At 42.4% G+C, this 18,638-nt stretch overlaps 1 protein-coding gene across 2 annotated transcripts in view; it reads left to right on the forward strand.

Moving 5' to 3' along the window:
* Window positions 1–208: 208 nt before the first annotated feature.
* The window catches only part of NELL2 (neural EGFL like 2), a 258,773-nt gene continuing 240,343 nt past the window's right edge, over window positions 209–18,638 (forward strand). For both annotated transcript variants that reach the window (XM_066591718.1, XM_066591719.1), the window contains exons 1-2: window positions 209–608; window positions 891–1,019. In XM_066591718.1, coding sequence (XP_066447815.1) covers window positions 548–608; window positions 891–1,019 — 190 coding nt within the window. In that variant the 5' untranslated portion in view covers window positions 209–547. The remainder of the gene's footprint in view (window positions 609–890; window positions 1,020–18,638) is intronic.

The following is an 18,638-nucleotide window of genomic DNA, read 5'->3' on the forward strand; positions in this document are numbered from 1 at the left end:
ATTACAGCAAATGGCAGTGTGAAATCAGGTATTAAACAATGTTTCTCTGCCTCAGGCAAACACAGCACAGCTTAGGGATGCCCAGCTCTACCCATACACTCATGTAAGTGCCCACCCCCTGTCAATCACTAGAGGACACAACCTGTAAGCACCCTGCCAGTATGCAGTGTGCTCTGATCAGCTGCTGCAAGGACCAATTGTTCATACCAGTCCCTGCTCCCCTCCTCCAAATCCCTGGAGTAGCAATTAGAGTGCCCTGCTTCATATGGAATGATCCATTGTCTGTATGAGGTTCAGGCTGACACAAGTGCCTGCTGCCTATTCTATACTGGTCCTGCTCTGGATTAAAGTCTGGCTGTGTGGGTGCAGGGCACTTATTGGGTTAAGCCAGTGTTCCTCCTCTCTGCTGGGTCTGCCTGCTCAGGAATGATGCGAGCTTTGGGGAATCCAAGTTGCTGGCTCATCTGCTGGCTCCCTGTCTTATGTTAGGAAGGAGCATCTTCATTGAGATCACAGACAGAAGACAGGGATACTATGGACTGATTGTATGCCCATCAGCATGGAGTTTATAGTGGGCATAATCTGCATTATTGTCTGCCTCAAGCCAGGTAAGAGGAACATTTTCTCTGCTTCTAGTGTGACAGGGAAGTGCTAGGTGTTTAATGTATGTCTATATATAGAGCAGTGGCGTATTATACTGAACAGTGGAAATAAGGGAAAAACAAGTTTTAAAGCCCATTTAAAGTAGGTCACTGATATAGGGTGTGTGTTTTTCTATGAAAGCCTCTGCTTCTAGCAGCTACAGTGAGATTACCTGAGATTATTCATGTACAGTATACAATGTATCTTAGTTTGCTGTGTAATGACTGGTTTGGGCTTTCTTGGGTCAGTTGCAGGGTTTGGTGTGGACCCCTCCCTACAGATTGACATCCTAGAGGAGCTCCAGCTGGGGGAGGCCACTCCTGGAGTACAGCAGGTTCAAGGACTTCACAACAGAAGCAAAGCCTTCCTTTTTCAAGGTATTTCCTAGTGTATTGTGTAAACTGAACATTCACCTGATACACAACTGGGGCCTCCGTGTCCTTGCATGTGTTCATTGCTTGAGCTGTCCTTTGTCCCTCCAGCACATACTAATGCGATGCTTTATTAATGATCATTAAGCAGCAGGAGACAGGGACCTCCTTTTTCTCAGGGTTATCCTTTCATCTGAGCCTTCGGCTTGGTGCAATACAACTTGTGTGCTTAATATACAATGCCTTGCATAGGTGGAAACACTTTATTGCAAAGGACTGGAAATGCAACATATGTCTTCCCATCCCAATCTTATTACACCTCGGTCATCAGAGTTTGGGTAACTTTAGAAAATAAAAAAAATTCTCGTGTCTTAAGCATGAAAGTAGAGATTTGAATAAGATTTAACACTACCGTGCCATATTAAGTGTCCTAATTTTGTAGGTGATGGAACCAATAATGAGAAATTGAATGATAATTGACAGTTCTGTTAGAAGAAAACAATAAAATATGGTTTTACTAAAATCCTCCTGACTGTTAAAAAATGTTGGATCCGATTTAAAATTCTTCATGCGTTTTTAATTGTATTGTCACATTCTTTTAGCAATCTTGTTACGTGAACAATTATATACTGTGATTTCCCATTGAATGTTCTGGTTTAGGTTGTATACAGTTTGCATCATTTGGATACATTTGTTTGTTTATGGTTTTCTTGCTTAACCTGATGAAAAATATATTGGATGGTTTATAATTAATTACTACGGGTGCTGTCCTGTGTGCAGGTTTTGTTTAGGTTTTTTTTGCTGTTTTTGAAGCTAAAATCAGGTGTGGATCATAAAAGGAGAAAAAGTATAAAGGACAGATAATGCTTGTCTTTTATGTATGCACTCCTGGTTATGGCTTTAAGAACTGCATCAAAAACCCCAAACAAAACCTGCACATGTGACAGCAGCCTGACAAAAATCGTTACCTCTATGTCCGGCTTAAATCATAGTAATATTTCATCACATATTAAATTGTCCAGTAATGACAGCTTTATATCCCCCAACAACTGATTTCTACCAACTTTCCAATTAGACGATACGTGATTCTCTGCTGAGCTGTGCTGTACAGATCATCTGCCTTAGCTACAAGCTTTTCCCACTCAAGTGTCAGTGCTCTTTTGCAACCGCTCGCTTTTTTACTGATTGATGGCCCCTTAATTAATGTACAGCAGGACTGAGGCTGGCAGATGGTTGATTTGAGTCTAGGGAAGCAATGAATAATAAGGCACACTAGCCTGATCAGGGAGATTAATGCTGCTGGGAACCTGTGACTTATGGTAAAAACAAAATTGGTTTGTGAAAGTTGGATGGCTCTATTTTATGTGCATGAGGGATGGGGTGCTCAGGGAACGCTGCAGCTACAGCCTGGGGTTGGTTGAAGACTCATCTTGCAAAATAAAAAGAATTTATATGTAACAGGAAAAATAAAATTGAAGCAATGCGCATGTACTGTGGATGCAAAATACAGTATATTATTCTTTATTTTCATCTGGATCTCTGCAAAGGAAGGTCCATCCAAAAAATTGGTCCTGTTTTTTTTTGTTGCACACTTCTATTTCTCAGCTCTTGCCCATCTTTACCTGCCTGCACCTGAAACTCCTTTCCAAGACTGTAGAGAAAAATCGATATATTATATTGGCTTCCATGTGACAGCTATACCACATGCGGAAGGCTGAATATGTTACATATCTCTATGTTATAGCAATTAAACACATTTCACCATTATAACCATAGTCAATACCCATGTAATTCATTGGTTTGACTTCATGTTAAATTAAAACAAGTATAATATGCTGCAGACTTGTTTTCAATAATTTTTATAATAAAGAATAATAGAAAGTTGACATATTTGTTGTGTTAGGATACAATTTCTGTAAAATATTCATGTCACAGTGGAATATTTCCATTGTATTTCCACATCCAAAATCCACAGTGAAAACCACACTTGATTTTGATGTAAATTTAGTTGTGGGATATCACTAGACTTGAGCGAACGTACTCTGCCAAGCTTGATGCTCGTTCCAGTATTAGCGTACTCGATGGTGCTTGTTACTCGAACGAGCATCACGCCGTGTTCGACCCCGCCCCAGTTTTGGCTCCTCCCCGCTGTGACGTGCCTGTTTTGGCCCCTCCGCGACGCAGTGCGCGTGCCAATGGCAATTTTCTTGGCTGGCTTGCTGAGAGAGATAGAGAGAAAGAGAGAGAACGAGAACACAGACGAACCAAGAAAAAAAGAAAAAAAAAAGCTCGGGACCCGGCGTCCCACATACAAAAATGTTTGAGTCTCCCATTGTAGTCAATAGGGTTCGTTACTCGAGTAGAGTTCTCGAATTTTATGAAAAGCTCGACTCGAATAACGCGGACCCGAGTATTTGTGTGCTCGCTCATCTCTAGATTTCACTCATGGAATGAATGAAATCTGTTGTGAAATTTTTGCAACAAATAGGGCATGCTGTGGATTTGAAAATCCGTAAGATGACACAAATCCACAGTGATGTTTTTCGCTGTTTATGAATGGGGATTGTTAAAACCCCATGCACTATCATTGTACTATACATAGTTTTGCAATTTTTAAGGAAACAATTGGCCATAACCATCTTATTTACTGTTACAATCTTGCCTTTGCCATTCCAAGTATAAGAGAGGTAATGGGGCTTGAATGAATATATTTGTACTCTACTCAGTATAAAATTCCAACGACACATTCTCAGACAGTGTCACATAAAGCATGTATAGGCTTCATTGTGAAACCTAATGCATAGTACACTTAAAAGTAAAGCATCTTGGGAAACTTAGTTATTGTTTTTTTCACCAACCTTTGCATTGATCACTAGTACAAGTGAATATAGGAAACTTTGTAATAAGTCTTATTAGAGAAAAATGCCTCTTTTCATACTTGGCAGCGACTTCTCTTCCCCACTCCTTCACCCCCTGCACTGATCTCTGAGGCCACTTTCACACATACGGTTGGCAAAACGCTGCAATTTAACTTTCGTTTTCAGGCGCGGGTTCCTGCCTCTGACAGCGGGTTTTAGCGCACCCCATCATTGTGATGGGTGATGAGGTGCAGTAAAATAGAGCAGACACCACCTGAAAATTGCAGCATTAGGAAACGCTGCGAGCGAGCTCATGTCTGCAAGGTCCCATTGAAATCAATAGGAACATTATACTGCAATTACCATGGTGTTCCAAACCGTGCGGTACAAAGTGCACGTGTGAGAGTGGCCTTAATCTTGCAAAATCATTCTCCTGTTGGTTCAGCTGCCTGAGAAATCAGGTTACATGCTGCTGTGAATAACTTGTGAGTTATAGAGACACGTGGACTTTGCTGTTGTCTCTAGTAAGTGTTTTATCTCACCTCAGTGCTGAATTAACATAAAAAAATCTTGAAAATGGAGAAACCATTTTTATTTGGGTATATGCAGAAATGGTGTTAGGCAGACCCTTAATATAGTGCCCACAGAAGTTTATGGGTTCATAGTGTACTCCTGTTTGCTTCTGATTTTATATAACAGCATATTGAGAGGTTATTTTCTGAATGGCTCTGCAAAGGTTTGTGAGAAAAATAAATGATGGCATGCTCCTGGGTATACTGTATTACAAAAGAGTTCTCGTCTAAAAAAATGTATTAGAAGAGATTAATTTTATTGGCACACTATATGAAAAGTGCACCATATTCATTAACAGAATGCATGTTAGGTTGGACTTGGAGTTGTTTTACTTCATTTTTCTAAATAGAAACGTGTTGGAAAAGCTTGATAGATGAAGCCTCACCCACCTTTTACAGCATCTTTGGATTTGGCAGGAAAAGTGGCACATAGACCTCATAACTATGACATTCAATGGGAATATATTTCTACTAGAAACGAGCACTATACATTAATACATCTGGTATTACCGAACAATAGAGCAGTATCATGATCAAAACTGAAATGTGAGGCTGGTTATAGACTCTTCAATCTTCACATGTGTATATGGGAACCATCAATACTTAATGTCTATTGAGAAAACCTGACTACAAAACATATAGAAGGTGAGGCGCTGAGCGAGAAGCCCACAATCCAGCGATATGTCTTTTAGTGTAAATGCTCTGCACGAGTACTAACGACCTCAGCGGTGATGTCGGTGCACATGCAGTCGTTTAAACGACTGTTGGTCCGTGGCAGCACTCAGTTCATGTATAACCAGCAGGGGTTAATCACTACTTAATTTGCCCTACGACAGAGTTTATAATCTTCCAGGTGGACAGTTAATTTTGATTGGTTGCCGGCAGATTGGCTGCAAGCCAGTGAAGTGATAGTTGGAAGGCAGTTGATCGTGTAGGTCTGGGGAGTGAAGAGAGAGCGAGAGGTAGGAGAGGAGTCATGTCGTAGTAATAGTGAAAAGATCGTCAGTCAGTGAGATTTCAGTCAGATCAGAAGAGTAAAGTGCACAGAGAGTTTATCAGTAAGTCGGCTGTTAAACAAGTGAACCGTATAGTTAGTTGGTGTGATCATGTGTGTAGTTGAAAAGAGTTATTCAGACAAGTGAGAGAGTTAGATAGTGAAAATCTTCAGGCGTCCATCAGAGAAAGAAAGAGGGACAGTGTTAGTGTGTATAGAGAGTGAGTTAGGATTAAAGAGAAGAAAGATGCCTGTCAGCATTGCAGTCAGGGAGCTGCCGGAAGCTACCGGAAGAGTTGTTGGATCCACAGGCGAGTTGCGGCCTGTCACAGGAGAGTCCCTGCGAGGTGGCTGAGGCATGAGTAGTAAAACACAGAAGTATTCATGTTACTGTGAGGCGAGGGCCCCAAATACAGAGCAGAGTTGTAAGTGTGGACATCAGAGCCACGGAATACCCTCATAACCTGGGCCAAAATGAAGGTTTATACTGCTCACAGTTCACGCCACTGAAGAGCCATTAAACCGGCCCAAGAAAAACTAACAGCACTGCCATATGTTACCAAGAGCATCATCTCTGTCTGTAACCTGAGGAATCCCATGTACATTATTCCTGTTAGTGATACTCCTAACATGTAAAGAGAATAACCACTTTTACTGAAATACTTGTATGTGTCCACTGATATAGGATCACTACTGACATCAACAAAGAAATGGAAAAGAAAATTATTACGTTTTAAACCCTTGTTCTTGTGATTTCTTAATTGCATCACATTTAACATTCTTGCACTAATATAGCGCTGGCGTCACGATTTACTAATAAAATCAAATCGCAATAACTCCACAAAGAGGCCGTTGTGGCTCTGTCGCTGACGACAGGGAGTCGCTACAGAGCACCTAAGCAACCACCTATTACAGTATGTGTATATGGGAACCATCAATACTTAATGTCTATTGAGAAAACCTGACAAAACATGTAGAAGGTGAAGCGCTGAGCGAGAAGCCCGCAATTCAGCAATGCGCCTTTCACTGTAAATACTCTGCACGAGCGCTAACGACCTTAGTGGTGATTAGAGTTGAGCGAACGTACCCTGCCGAGCTTGATGCTCGTTCGAGTATTAGCATACTCGATGGTGCTCGCTACTCGAGCGAACATCACGTCATGTTCGACCCCGCCCAGTTTTGGCTTCTCCCTGCTGTGACGTGTCAGTTTTGACCCCTCCCCGCTGCGACGCTGCGCACGTCAATGGTAGTTTGTGGCTGGCTTGGGAGGGGGGGGAGGAGAGAGAGAGAGAACAAACAAAAATATAAAAAGAAGAATAGAGCTCTCAAATTTTACGAAAAGCTCAACTCTAATAACGAGGACCCGAGCATTTGGGTGCTCGCTCATCTCTAGCAGTGATGTTGGTGTTCGTCCAGTTGTTTAAACAACTGTTGGCCTGTATAAAAGGGTCATTGTGTTGTCATAGTTTCTGTGCCATAGTTTGTTTACCCTTTTAATGGTTTGACAATAGGTTTTATTGTGATAAGATAAGAGAACAATGGTTTTTAATGGCTTAAAATAAGGGCCCATTTACACACGATTATTTATCGCTCAAGTACGTTCAAAGGAGCGACAGTGAGTGATAATTGTTATATGTAAACACAAAGCCATTCTGCACTATTCCTTCACTTGTCATTTATTGCTGACTTTCAGCCTGCATAAAAGTGGTCATTAGTTCGTTCGCTTGTCATTAGGTTTAAACATTAGTCGTTCAGTGTTATAAATGGCTTGAGGGGAGGGGCGATTGTTTGCCCAGCTAAACATAATGACTCATTCCACAGTAGACAATGGCTTTTCTTCTCACTAATTAAAAACCTCCTGCTAGAGATTCTTCGCATATACACACATCTTTACGTGTAAACGCTCAGCATTTGAAAGCAAAAAAGTCATGGAATCATTTTTTTGTTCAAATGACAATTGTTGCGTGTGAAGCTAACTTCACACAGGCGAGCATGATAGGGGACCATGAATCCTGCCCCCATATTGCGCTCCCCATCATGTGAATTACCAAGGGATGCGAGGCATTTTTATGTGAAAACAGCCTGGCATCACTTCTGGGATGAAGGGATCCTCTGCTGAGACTGTCACAGCCACAGTAGAGTTTCTCCCATTGCTTTCAATGGGGCCAGGTTACTTCTCTTTAAAGTTGGAGGAGCATGTGGGCTACAGACGAATAAACCTCTTCATAGAGACATCTTTTTAATCAACATAAACACTTTATTTACCTCCATAGATGACAGACAACGTTTCGACCTTTTTCAAGTCAATCTGCTGCCGTCCACCCCTTTGAAAACAATGGGGCTGAGATACAAGATCACATTGCAGTTTGTTTCCCGCATAGTATCGCATCACGGTGCCATGCAGGAAAACATTGTGCATCTCAAAAAGCACAAATCTTGGGCAATTTTATTACCTGTGTGAAGTCAGCCTAAATGGGGCTTAAGATAACTTGACTATGATAACTTTCAGCATCAAGTTACACTTTACATCAACAACGTCATCCTACAAGTCAGTATCCCTTTAAAAAAAAAAAAAACATGCTTTTTGTCATCATATTCTAAGACCCAAAACCTTTTTAATTTTTCCATTAATGGGTCTATGTGAAGACTTGTTATATAAGGGGAGAGCTGTAGTGACATACAGCTTTCTTGATAACTTTTCATTTAATTTTTTTTCAAGATGCGTTGATCAAAAAAATTAAATTCTGGTACCATAATATTGGAGACTGTACTATGTACTATGTATTCACTGTGTGGGATACATAATGTAACCAATAGTTTGAGCTTATATGGATACAGCTATATCAACTATGTTTAATTTTTTATTGTTTAGATTTTGTGGGAGAAAATAGGAAAATCTTAACTTTTTCTTTAAATTCATTTTACATGTGGTTTTAAAAATTCCCCTTAGTGGACTTGAACTTACACCTCTACAGTATACTGCAATAATTCAGTATTGCAGTATATTGTAGTTTTGACATTTGCATACTAAGCCCTAAGGTTTGAATCCATGGCAGACCTGTGAGCATTCACTAGGCCCCGGGGCTGTCATGGCAACCATCAACACCCTGTAGTCACATCTAGGGGGCCGATAGGATGCAAGAGGGGCTGATGGCTTACATGCTATGATCAACAGCAGGTAAGCTGTCATTGCACTGTGATTTGAGCTAGCTCAGATAGCCGCTGTGTGAGGAGGGTGCCAGCTGTTTGAAAAACAGTCAACCCCTGTCTGGTCAGCGGCGAGCTCTGCTGCAGAGCTCGCTTAATAACATACCCTGCACCCCAGTAAGGTACATATGCATCACAGAGAGAGAAGGGGTTAAGCTGCCTTAAAAAAAACTATATTCGTTGTTTATAACAACCAATGGCAGTGCAGCTTTCATTTTGTATTTTTCATTTGAAAAATGAAAGCTGCTCCATGGCTGGTTATTAAGGGCAATAAATACAGTCTTTCTTTTAGACAGGTTTCATAAATCTGCCCAATAATGTATATGAGGACTGTAGGACTGGGTCCTAACATCTGATTTCTGGTGAAATAAACATTTAGTTTGGCTAGACCTACATAATGTTTTTCAATTCCAATCAGCCTTTAGGATGATCTCCTAGCTTTGGCAGACTTAAAAGCAAACAAAAAAAGTAGCATGAAGGGTAAGTACATATGGGATGTGAAGATTGTCGAAAATGTTCCATGCAAGGGCGGATTGGGAAATCAAAGTGGCCCTGGAAAAAAATTACAAAGTGGCCCCATGGTGTAGGTGGGCCCAAACCGACAGCAAGTGGGCTGAATACAAGTAGGCAGGGGTCAGCAAGCCGCCTGCCGCAGCCAAGGGGGTGGTAGTAGGGGAGAAGCCTTTGCAGCATGCATAGCTCGCCACAGCAAATTTACTATGAAGCACAGAACATGTCGGAAGTGGAAATATACATTAAGGTGCCACCTATTTCTAACCCGTTAAACCTCCACGACATAAAGGAACATCATTGATTGGCTTGTCTTTAGCTGCTATGACAGACCGTTAAGTGATTTGATCCTGCGCCTGCATGATCCCTGTTGCTGACTGACAGCTGAGTTCTTGCTGTAATGGCAAAGATCAGAAGGACTCTGATCCCTGTCATTGAACTCCTTAGATGCTACGGTTAATAGCGACCATGTTAGCTATAATGATGAGATGAAGAAAGAGAGCTCCCTCTGTTCCCCATCGGCCCCCACATATTCAATATCCAATGAGTAACCATGGCAGCCAGAGGCCTAGGAAAGACCCCCAGGCATGCCACAGCTGTATGCCTATTAGACTGATCCTTCAGCACAACGTTATAGAACGCACATGGAATAATTCTTTACTACACTGAGTATGCCAAAGATCCCATTGTGGGTCTAAATAAATAACGGAGCACATGTTAATAAAGTTTATTGAAAAACACATTTTACACAGTTTACAAAAACTGCATTTTTTTTTGAAGAATTGGCCCTTATAATTACCCCCATACTGTCATTGAACAAAACCCACTATACCAAGACCAACATTACCTATGATAGACACTACATAAAGGCCAAATAATCCCACCATACCATGATCACATATTACCACCACATCGTAATTAATACCAACATACTATCACTGAATAAAGACCACTACGAAATATCACTACTATCAGGAAAACCATACTATAAGGGCCAAATAATATCTCAAGACCATGTCCATAATACCACCATATTGTCACTGAATAAGGATCACTACAAAGATCAACACTAGAGATGAGCGAGTATACTCGCTAAGGCACTACTCGCTCGAGTAATGTGTCTTAGCCGAGTATCTCCCCGCTCGTCCCTAAAGATTCGGGGGCCGCCGTGGCTGACAGGTGAGTTGCGGCGGGGAGCAGGGGGGAGAGAGGGAGAGATCTTCCCTCCGTTCCTCCCCGCTCTCCCCCGCCGCTCCCCGCCCTCTGCCGGCCCCCAAATTTTTTAGGGACGAGCGGGGAGATACTCGGCTAAGGCACATTACTCGAGTGAGTAGTGCCTTAGCGAGTATACTCGCTCATCTCTAATAAACACTACTAATAACACTATACGAGGGTCAAATAACACAGCCACATTATGATCACATATTACTACCACAGTAATGTTGTAAAAAACACTATACAAAGACCAATATGACCCCCCCCTCCCGCCCACCAACAAACACACAGTGACCATATAGCTGTATATGCTAGATCTACAAAGGCACTTTGCAGGCTGTATAAATGATTACAGAACAGTTATATCCAGTGATCAGAGGTGATGCATCCTCTGACTGGAGCTGTTCACTTTCCCTTTTTCTTCATCTAATGCAGACCGTCATCATAACTTCTAGTCACAACTTGTCTCTGCAGAATTATACACAGACTTCTCAAATTTCCAGGGGTCTAGCTTCACTTTCCAAACTTCTATATAATCTCCCTTATCAAAATTGGGATTATTCACCCTGGAAAAAAGACTGTTACGGGCGACCAAATAACTATATATAAATACATTAGGGGTCAATACAAGGATCTCTCCCACGATCTGTTTACACTCAGGTTCACGACGGTAAAAAGAGAGCATCCTCTACGTCTAGAGAAAAGAACATTTTATAACCAACACAGAAGAGACTGTGAGTAGTGAGACTGTGGAACTCTCTGCCTGAGGATGTGGTGATGGCAAAACTGATAGAGGAGTTTAAAAGGGGACTAGACGTATTTTTAGAACACTACAATATTACAGGGTATAGACATTAAATAACCAGCGGGGTTGTTGACCCGGGTCTAGGAGTCAGGTAGGAATTTTCAAACTTTGATCCACGGATTATTCTGACTGCTAATATGGAGTCGGGAAGGATTTTTTTTCCCCCAAAATGGGCTAAATTGGCTCCTGCCTAATAGGGCTTTTTTGCCTTCCTCTGGATAAACAAGGGTATGGGGGGGGGGGAGGGGGGGTGTCGTAGGAAGGGGGGTGCGGCAGGTGCAGGCAGCCCCGGGTGCTGTCACTGAGGGGGGTGTCAGCTCATCTGTGATCCTACCGGCCATCCAGTCCTATGAAAGACGTGCACAGGGTTACAGGCTGTTTTCCAGTACCCTCCACCACACAAACACCTCAGCTGGAGGCACAGAGACTGAGGAGAGTGTGGGAGGGGACAGGAGAGAGCAGCCCCCTGGAGAGAGCAGTGCTGGGCGGGGACCCGATAGATGTGCTCGCTTCGGGCTCCTCACATCCAGCAGTGGGCAGTCTCTGGATGCCCCGAACTATGGCGGCTGCTGTGGAACTGATCGGGAGCAGCGACACCTCCAGCACCAGCAAGGAGGAGAGGATGAGGAGGTTCTTACAGACCTGTGATGGGGATAGCAGGTAGGGGGGCGCGCGGACACAACTTTCCAACTACTAGTTGCTGCACTTGTCCCTGTTTGAGGGCGGCTGGGACCCTCCTGCGGGCAGTGCTGTAGTCTGGGCCCTGGGGGGATGAGCTGCCTGCCTACTATCCTGGAGGGAGGACTAACTTTCTTCTCCGCGTAACAGGGCACTCACTGCGGCTGGCATGCACTGAGGGTACAAGTTGGGTCCATAGGCAATAATCTTGCATCTCTTGTATCAATGTAAGGTCTCATTTGGACGAGCACTGTTTTAACGCTTGAGAGGCACATGAAAAGAGTGCTTTTATAGGAACCAATGGGTTCCTATAGAATCATTCACATGAGTGCTTGTTAGACAAGCTTTTTGCTGTACTACTTGTATTTTCTTTAAAATATATTTATTTTTTTAATTATCTTCTGCCACCATCTTCTGCGCGCAATACCTTTTTTTTTTTTTCATCGACATAGTTGTGCGAGGGCTCATTTTCTGTAGTATGTCCGTTTTGGAGTACGTACAACTTTTTGATCTCTTTTTATTGCATTTTTTTTTGGAAGCAGGGTGACCCCCAAAAAATATCACATGGCGTTCTCTATTTATTTTCTTTTCTGACGACATTCACCGTGCGGGGTAAATAAAGCCTTACTCTGATATATCGGACTTTTACTGACACAGCGATATCAAATATATATTTTTGTTTTATTATTTAGATTCTTTTATCATAAATATAACTTTTTTATATAATTAATAAAACTTTATTGATCTTATCTTTACTTTTTTTTTTTAGTCCCCAGAGTGAACATCTTGCAATGCTTCGATCACTCCTGCAGTATGATATAATGCTATCTGCTAAGACAGCTCTGGCACAGCTCCCTGCAATCTCATTGTTGGGGGGTTGTTCGGGGGATTTAAATGCCGCTGTCAGAATTCACAGCGGCATTTAAAGGGTTAACAGCTCCGATGAGCTGCGCGGCTTATCGGAGCTGTTGGTGTCGGCTGTAAGAAACAGCTGGCAGCCGCGATGTATGGAGCTGTGCGATTTCCCTTCATACATGTACTGCAGCTGCAGGATGTAAAAACACTATAGGCTGATCACTAAGGGGCTAAGGTTCCTGTTAACGTTACGTGTTTCAGTAGCATCGTGTGTAAGGAGTTTTTCAAAACTAAAATTAATCAAGAGCTCTTAGGTCCCCTATGAGTCAGGCTCGGCTCTTTGGCTTAGCCATCTTGTCAATTGAAGACAGAGTAGTGAAAGAAATTGATTTTGATCATGCGATTTCCAAATATGTAGAGAACAAAGTTAGGCCGTTTTCACATAGGCGCTTTTTGCCACGATTAACGCGATGTTCTAATCGCCGCCCTAATCGCGGTATAATGCTCCCATTGTTTTCAGTGGAAGCCTAGCGGACATCCATTGCAGAGTCCTAACACGTCTTCACTTGATGGCCCACAGCCCTTCTGTAGGCTAAACATGTCTCTGCTCTCCGCAGTTCCTGTGCTGCCATACTCGTTTCCTTTTTATATGGCATAATCATTCCCTTCAGGCATTCTCTGGGGGGTAAGCTGGGCTGAGTACCTATCATTCCCTATGTTGTGAGATGTCCTAGGGGCAGTGACGCAGTATTCACATCACCACTGTGTCAACCAGGAGGAGGGCTGCCTCTTCAGCACTCCCAAGCACTTCTCTCTCGCTCCCTGCAGAGCAAATGGGACTTGAATCGGCAACCCAGGCACCAAGAGAGACTTGGACAACTCTTCCCCTCCTGGCCCCAGCTTGGACCAGAGGAAGAGAGGGGCCGAGCTAAGTACCAACAGCCAGAGCTGCTGCAGAGTAAGGGGGAGCATGTGAACAGCGTTTCCCACCTTACACGTCACACACACCTATTATGTGGCATATTTTAACCCTAAAAATTATATATGAAGAAGTCACCATATTTTTTTATTAAACTTATACATGAGTTTTTTAGAGGCATTGCCAGCCATGCTCCCTCCTGAAATCCTCGCCCACTTTTCAAAAAAGCATTGGGGCCAGCAGGGACAGAAGAAAAGTCACAACATTTTTTTGTGCAAGAGGTGCTTACGCAAAATTGTGCAACTTTTGCATGGCACTATTTTGGCGTAGAATTTTTGGTAAATGTCCCCCAATGTGCCACATACCATAAATGGGCATTTGATTGCTGCGGTCTGTCATTGCAGCAGCCCGTGACATTCCGTATAGAGGCTGTTGCTGGTTGTCAGCACAGCGTCATAGCGGAGACCTAAGGATGCGGCGCTGGAGTTCTGGTGGAGCTTGCAAAGATTAGTACAAGACTGTATATTACTTTAATACAGGAGGAGTAAAATTAAAAAAAAGAACTTTATCTTGGACAACCTAATTTTAGACTTTACTGGAGCAATTATTGCCAGTCAGCTGCTGCAAAGGCAAATAAAGTCTGCGGTGCATTAACCCTTTAGTGACCACCCCATAGTGTTTTTATGTCCTGGTTTAGTAGGCTTTAAAGGAGATGTCCCACGCCGAAACGGGTTTTTTTTTTTTTTAAACCCCCCCCCCCCCCGTTCGGCGCGAGACAACCCCGATGCAGGGGTTAAAAAAACCACCCGCACAGCGCTTACCTGAATCCCGGCGGTCCGGCGTCTTCATACTCACCTGCTGAAGATGGCCGCCGGGATCCTCTGTCTTCGTGGACCGCAGCTCTTCTGTGCGGTCCACTGCCGATTCCAGCCTCCTGATTGGCTGGAATCGGCACGTGACGGGGCGGAGCTACACGGAGCCGCTCTCTGGCACGAGCGGCTCCATAGAAGACTGCTGAAGACCCGGACTGCGCAAGCGCGGCTAATTTGGCCATCGGAGGCCAAAAATTAGTCGGCTCCATGGAGACGAGGACGCTAGCAACGGAGCAGGTAAGTATAAAACTTTTTATAACTTCTGTATGGCTCATAATTAATGCACAATGTACATTACAAAGTGCATTATTATGGCCATACAGAAGTGTATAGACCCACTTGCTGCCTCGGGACATCTCCTTTAAATCCCAGGGCGGTAAAAACACGCTCGCTCTGGGGATTAAAGCCACGTGGGCTGTGAACGTGACAGCTCTATGCTGTCGGTTCCTGAAACTTGGAGCCGTCATTAGGGGCCACAGGAAGCCCCTCCCGATCACACGATCGCCGGTGTCTACCAGATACTGGAGATCGCATAAAAGTGTAAAAAAAGTAAATAAAAGATAAAATTCAGCTCCCCTCACAGATTGAATCCATGAGGGGAGCTGAAAGTACTCAACTCTTTCCTCCGCGATGTCCTGCGACAATCTGGTCCATTCAGGACCTTACGCCGCCTTCTGCGCATATGCGCCAGTCATCATACGTTGGGCTCTCGGCCCAGGAAATTTAAAATCTCTCTGGCACATGTGCAGCTGAGAGCAGAGAGATATCACCAGGGACTGCTATATGTGGTTCCCAGTCACATGATCGCTGTTATCCAATGGACAGTGACGATTATGTAAAGGAAGAAAAAAATTGTGAAAAAGTTAACACATAAAATTTAAAAAACAGTCTTCATTCATATATGTGCTGTAGAAAAAAACTGTTTTTAAAATGACATTTGCCAAAAAAAAGAAAATTGTTATTTTTTTCCTACTGCTTTGCTTAGATTCATTCAAAAACGGTGTGGCCAAAATACACAGTACACCTCTAGATGAATTTGTTAAGGGGTCTTAATTTCAAAATGGGGTCATTTGTGGGGGTTCTCTATTGTTTTGGCAGGTCAAGGGCTCTAGAAGTGGACAATGGGGCCTAAAACACCTCCAAGCAAAATGTCTGTTCTGAAAGCCACCACTGCTCCTTTCGTTTTGGGCCCCGTTGTGCATCCAGACATAAGTTTAGAGCCACAAGGAGTGTTTCTCAACACAGGACAAACAGAGGTATCCATTTTGGGGTGCAAATCCTCATTTTCATGTGCACTATAGAAAAAAATCCTGTTTGTCTTTAAAATGACATATTTGCAAAACTATGAAATTTGATTTTTTTCTCCTCTAAGGCCTCCTGCACGCAGGCGTATTAGCATTGCGGCGTCTGTGGCAAATACAGCCCATAGTATTCAATGGCAAAATGCCATTTCATCTCCATGAGCGGAAATCCATTGCGATTTTCCACTCACGGACAATAAATCGCAGCATGCTGCGATTTTGTGCGGGTTACGCACGACCGGCTTGCATTGAAGTCAATGGAAGACAGCCATCCTGCGGCACTCGCAGGATTCACGTCAGTCCAGAGCGCTGGCGGCTACTGCGCATGCGCGACGGAGTGCTGGACGGTACATCCACAGTGCTGTGCAGAGCCGCCGGACAGGTACTCAGGGGTCACCGGTACAGTCCTCTTGGTCCTAACAATAGCACAAATCTAAAAGGAAATTGGATGTGGATCTTCTAGTGCTGATTCAGTTCATTAAAGGCTTGGGAAGCAGCCAGGGCTTGATTTCTAAAAGTGGAGATGTATTTCTTTCATTTTGTGCCCTGGTGTTATTGTAAAGCGTAATGTAACAGAAATACTGTACAACATCCATTAGTCACATACATCAAAGTTGTATAAAATACTTCTCTATGGTATTTATTTATTTTTTTCCACATTAGATTTTTATTAAAGTTTTTTGTAGACATGAATATACATTACAATACCATAGTATTCAGAGAGACTTGTGAATAGGGAATGACATTGTGCATAAACATAGACGTCCCTCAGTTATATCGTAACATATCCATAAAAAATGTCAATAACAAAACAATTCTCGTCCCTTATATCCATATGTTACGGAGCCATTGGCTTATTTAGACACTTTCTCATATTGTTTGCAGCTGTATGGTATTTATTGATTGATAAGACACCGAGTATATTTGCTCATTCATTTGTTTTATCTTAGAACAGAATTCTAGCTAGTTTGATGTCCTTGTGAACTTCATATGCTATACACATCTAGCCATGTCGTAAGTGCTTTGCCATGTACCATTAATATTCACTATATCATTGTAGAAATGCTATATATTATGGCAAGACTAAATGAAAAGGAAGTAAGCTTTTAACTACTGATGACCTATCCTCAGGACAGGTCATCAATAGTACATCGGTGGAAGTTAACCACCTGAGGCTACCTCGGATCAGCTGCTTCATGAGCCAGTATGCTCATGTACAGAGCTAATTTCTACAGAAAGCAGATAGCTCTGTTCCCACTACATTGGCCTGGCTTGGTATTACAAAGTTCCTCATCATTTCAATGGAAACTTTCTCTATAATACCAAGCTTGCCCACTGCAGTTGTAATGGAGCTATCCACTTCCTGCACAGATTAGCTCAATGAATGAACACACTGACCCATCAAAAAGCTGATTGCCGGGTCCCAGGTGGAAATTTTCACTGACCTACTATTGATGGTCTATCCTGACAATAGGGCATCAATAGTTTAAAGGTAATGTGTCATCAGAAAATTACCTATTATATAAACCACATTTTTGGGTTAAACATGTTTTTTTTTTTTAATGTTTGGATTTTTTTTTTTTAAATCATCATCTATATTAAAAAAAAATCTAAAATCCTGCACTTTTCACATTGACCACTGAGCCTAAAAGCCCATTTACACGCAAATATAATCTTTCAAATTCTGCGCACAATCTCGCTGCAGAATTTCCATCTGTGGACATTGGGCCTTAGGGTAATCAAATGAATTCACTACATTTGTGCAGTTTACAAAGGCCTAATGTAGTTGAGCATTTGATAGTTTTCATAGAGTTTAGCCAGAAATAAGGATACTAATGACAGTTTTGATAATATTATATTCATATGGCCACTGCACTCAAGTGGTTTGAGGAGACAGGAAGGTAAGTATTGTTACTGAGAGTCCAGTACAAAAGGAGCCCATAGGTCTTTATAGCCAGTGGGTCTTCCAGATTTTACATTACTTTAAATCCTGTCATTTCTGCTTGCTTACTTCTGCAATACATTTTTCTATTACTGTTTTATTCAACTTTCACCCCTCACTTCATAGTGACCTGTCAAGGTTTAAACACGCTTGCCCTTGAACATGCTGTCTGTGATAGAAGCAGAGAAATAAAAGCCATAACTCAGGCATTCATCGTTGCAGTGACTAGACTATGGGTTTCATTTGGAAGAAGCAGGTCCTGCTATGAAATCCATTATGTTTATAAAAGACACTTTGAAACTCTATGAATATTATTTACTATTTTGTTTCACTTCCATTGCTACTTCAGCGTTCCCTGTTTGCATGGTCTAGATTATTATGATTTTCTTTCTTGAGATTACATCCTCTGCCCTGACTTTTTCATTTAGAGGCTTTTATTCTTGACTTTTTATTTCAGAATTATGCAGGGCTCATTACTCTTTGTTAAGATAAAACTAAAAACGTAGAAAAAAAGTAATATCCCAGCACCTGCTCCCTTAATCTTTTCCTTTACTCTGATCCTACTTAGTCTCATGTAACAGTTAAAAGAAATGTATAAGGAAACTTTTTTTCACAGTACTGTTGTACGTTGTCGACACCGGAAGCTAGGAGTGTGACAACACTTAGCAGGAGGGAACGCCCCTGTTACACCCCTTAGTTTCAGTGTTAGCCTTACATTAATAGGTGTAAACAGCTAATAATGTAAGCCTAACACTTACCCTAACCCTTACCCTCCATACAAGGCAAACTTCTATCCCAGGCAGCCAATCACTAACTTCTGGGCATACAGTGGGTGGGTACAGCCCAGCATTAGGTCTCCACCCATACTTGTGGTGGAGACAAGATATACCAGTACCC

This window comes from Eleutherodactylus coqui, chromosome 2, assembly GCF_035609145.1.
Source record: "Eleutherodactylus coqui strain aEleCoq1 chromosome 2, aEleCoq1.hap1, whole genome shotgun sequence".
In the NCBI taxonomy this organism is placed as follows: domain Eukaryota; kingdom Metazoa; phylum Chordata; class Amphibia; order Anura; family Eleutherodactylidae; genus Eleutherodactylus; species Eleutherodactylus coqui.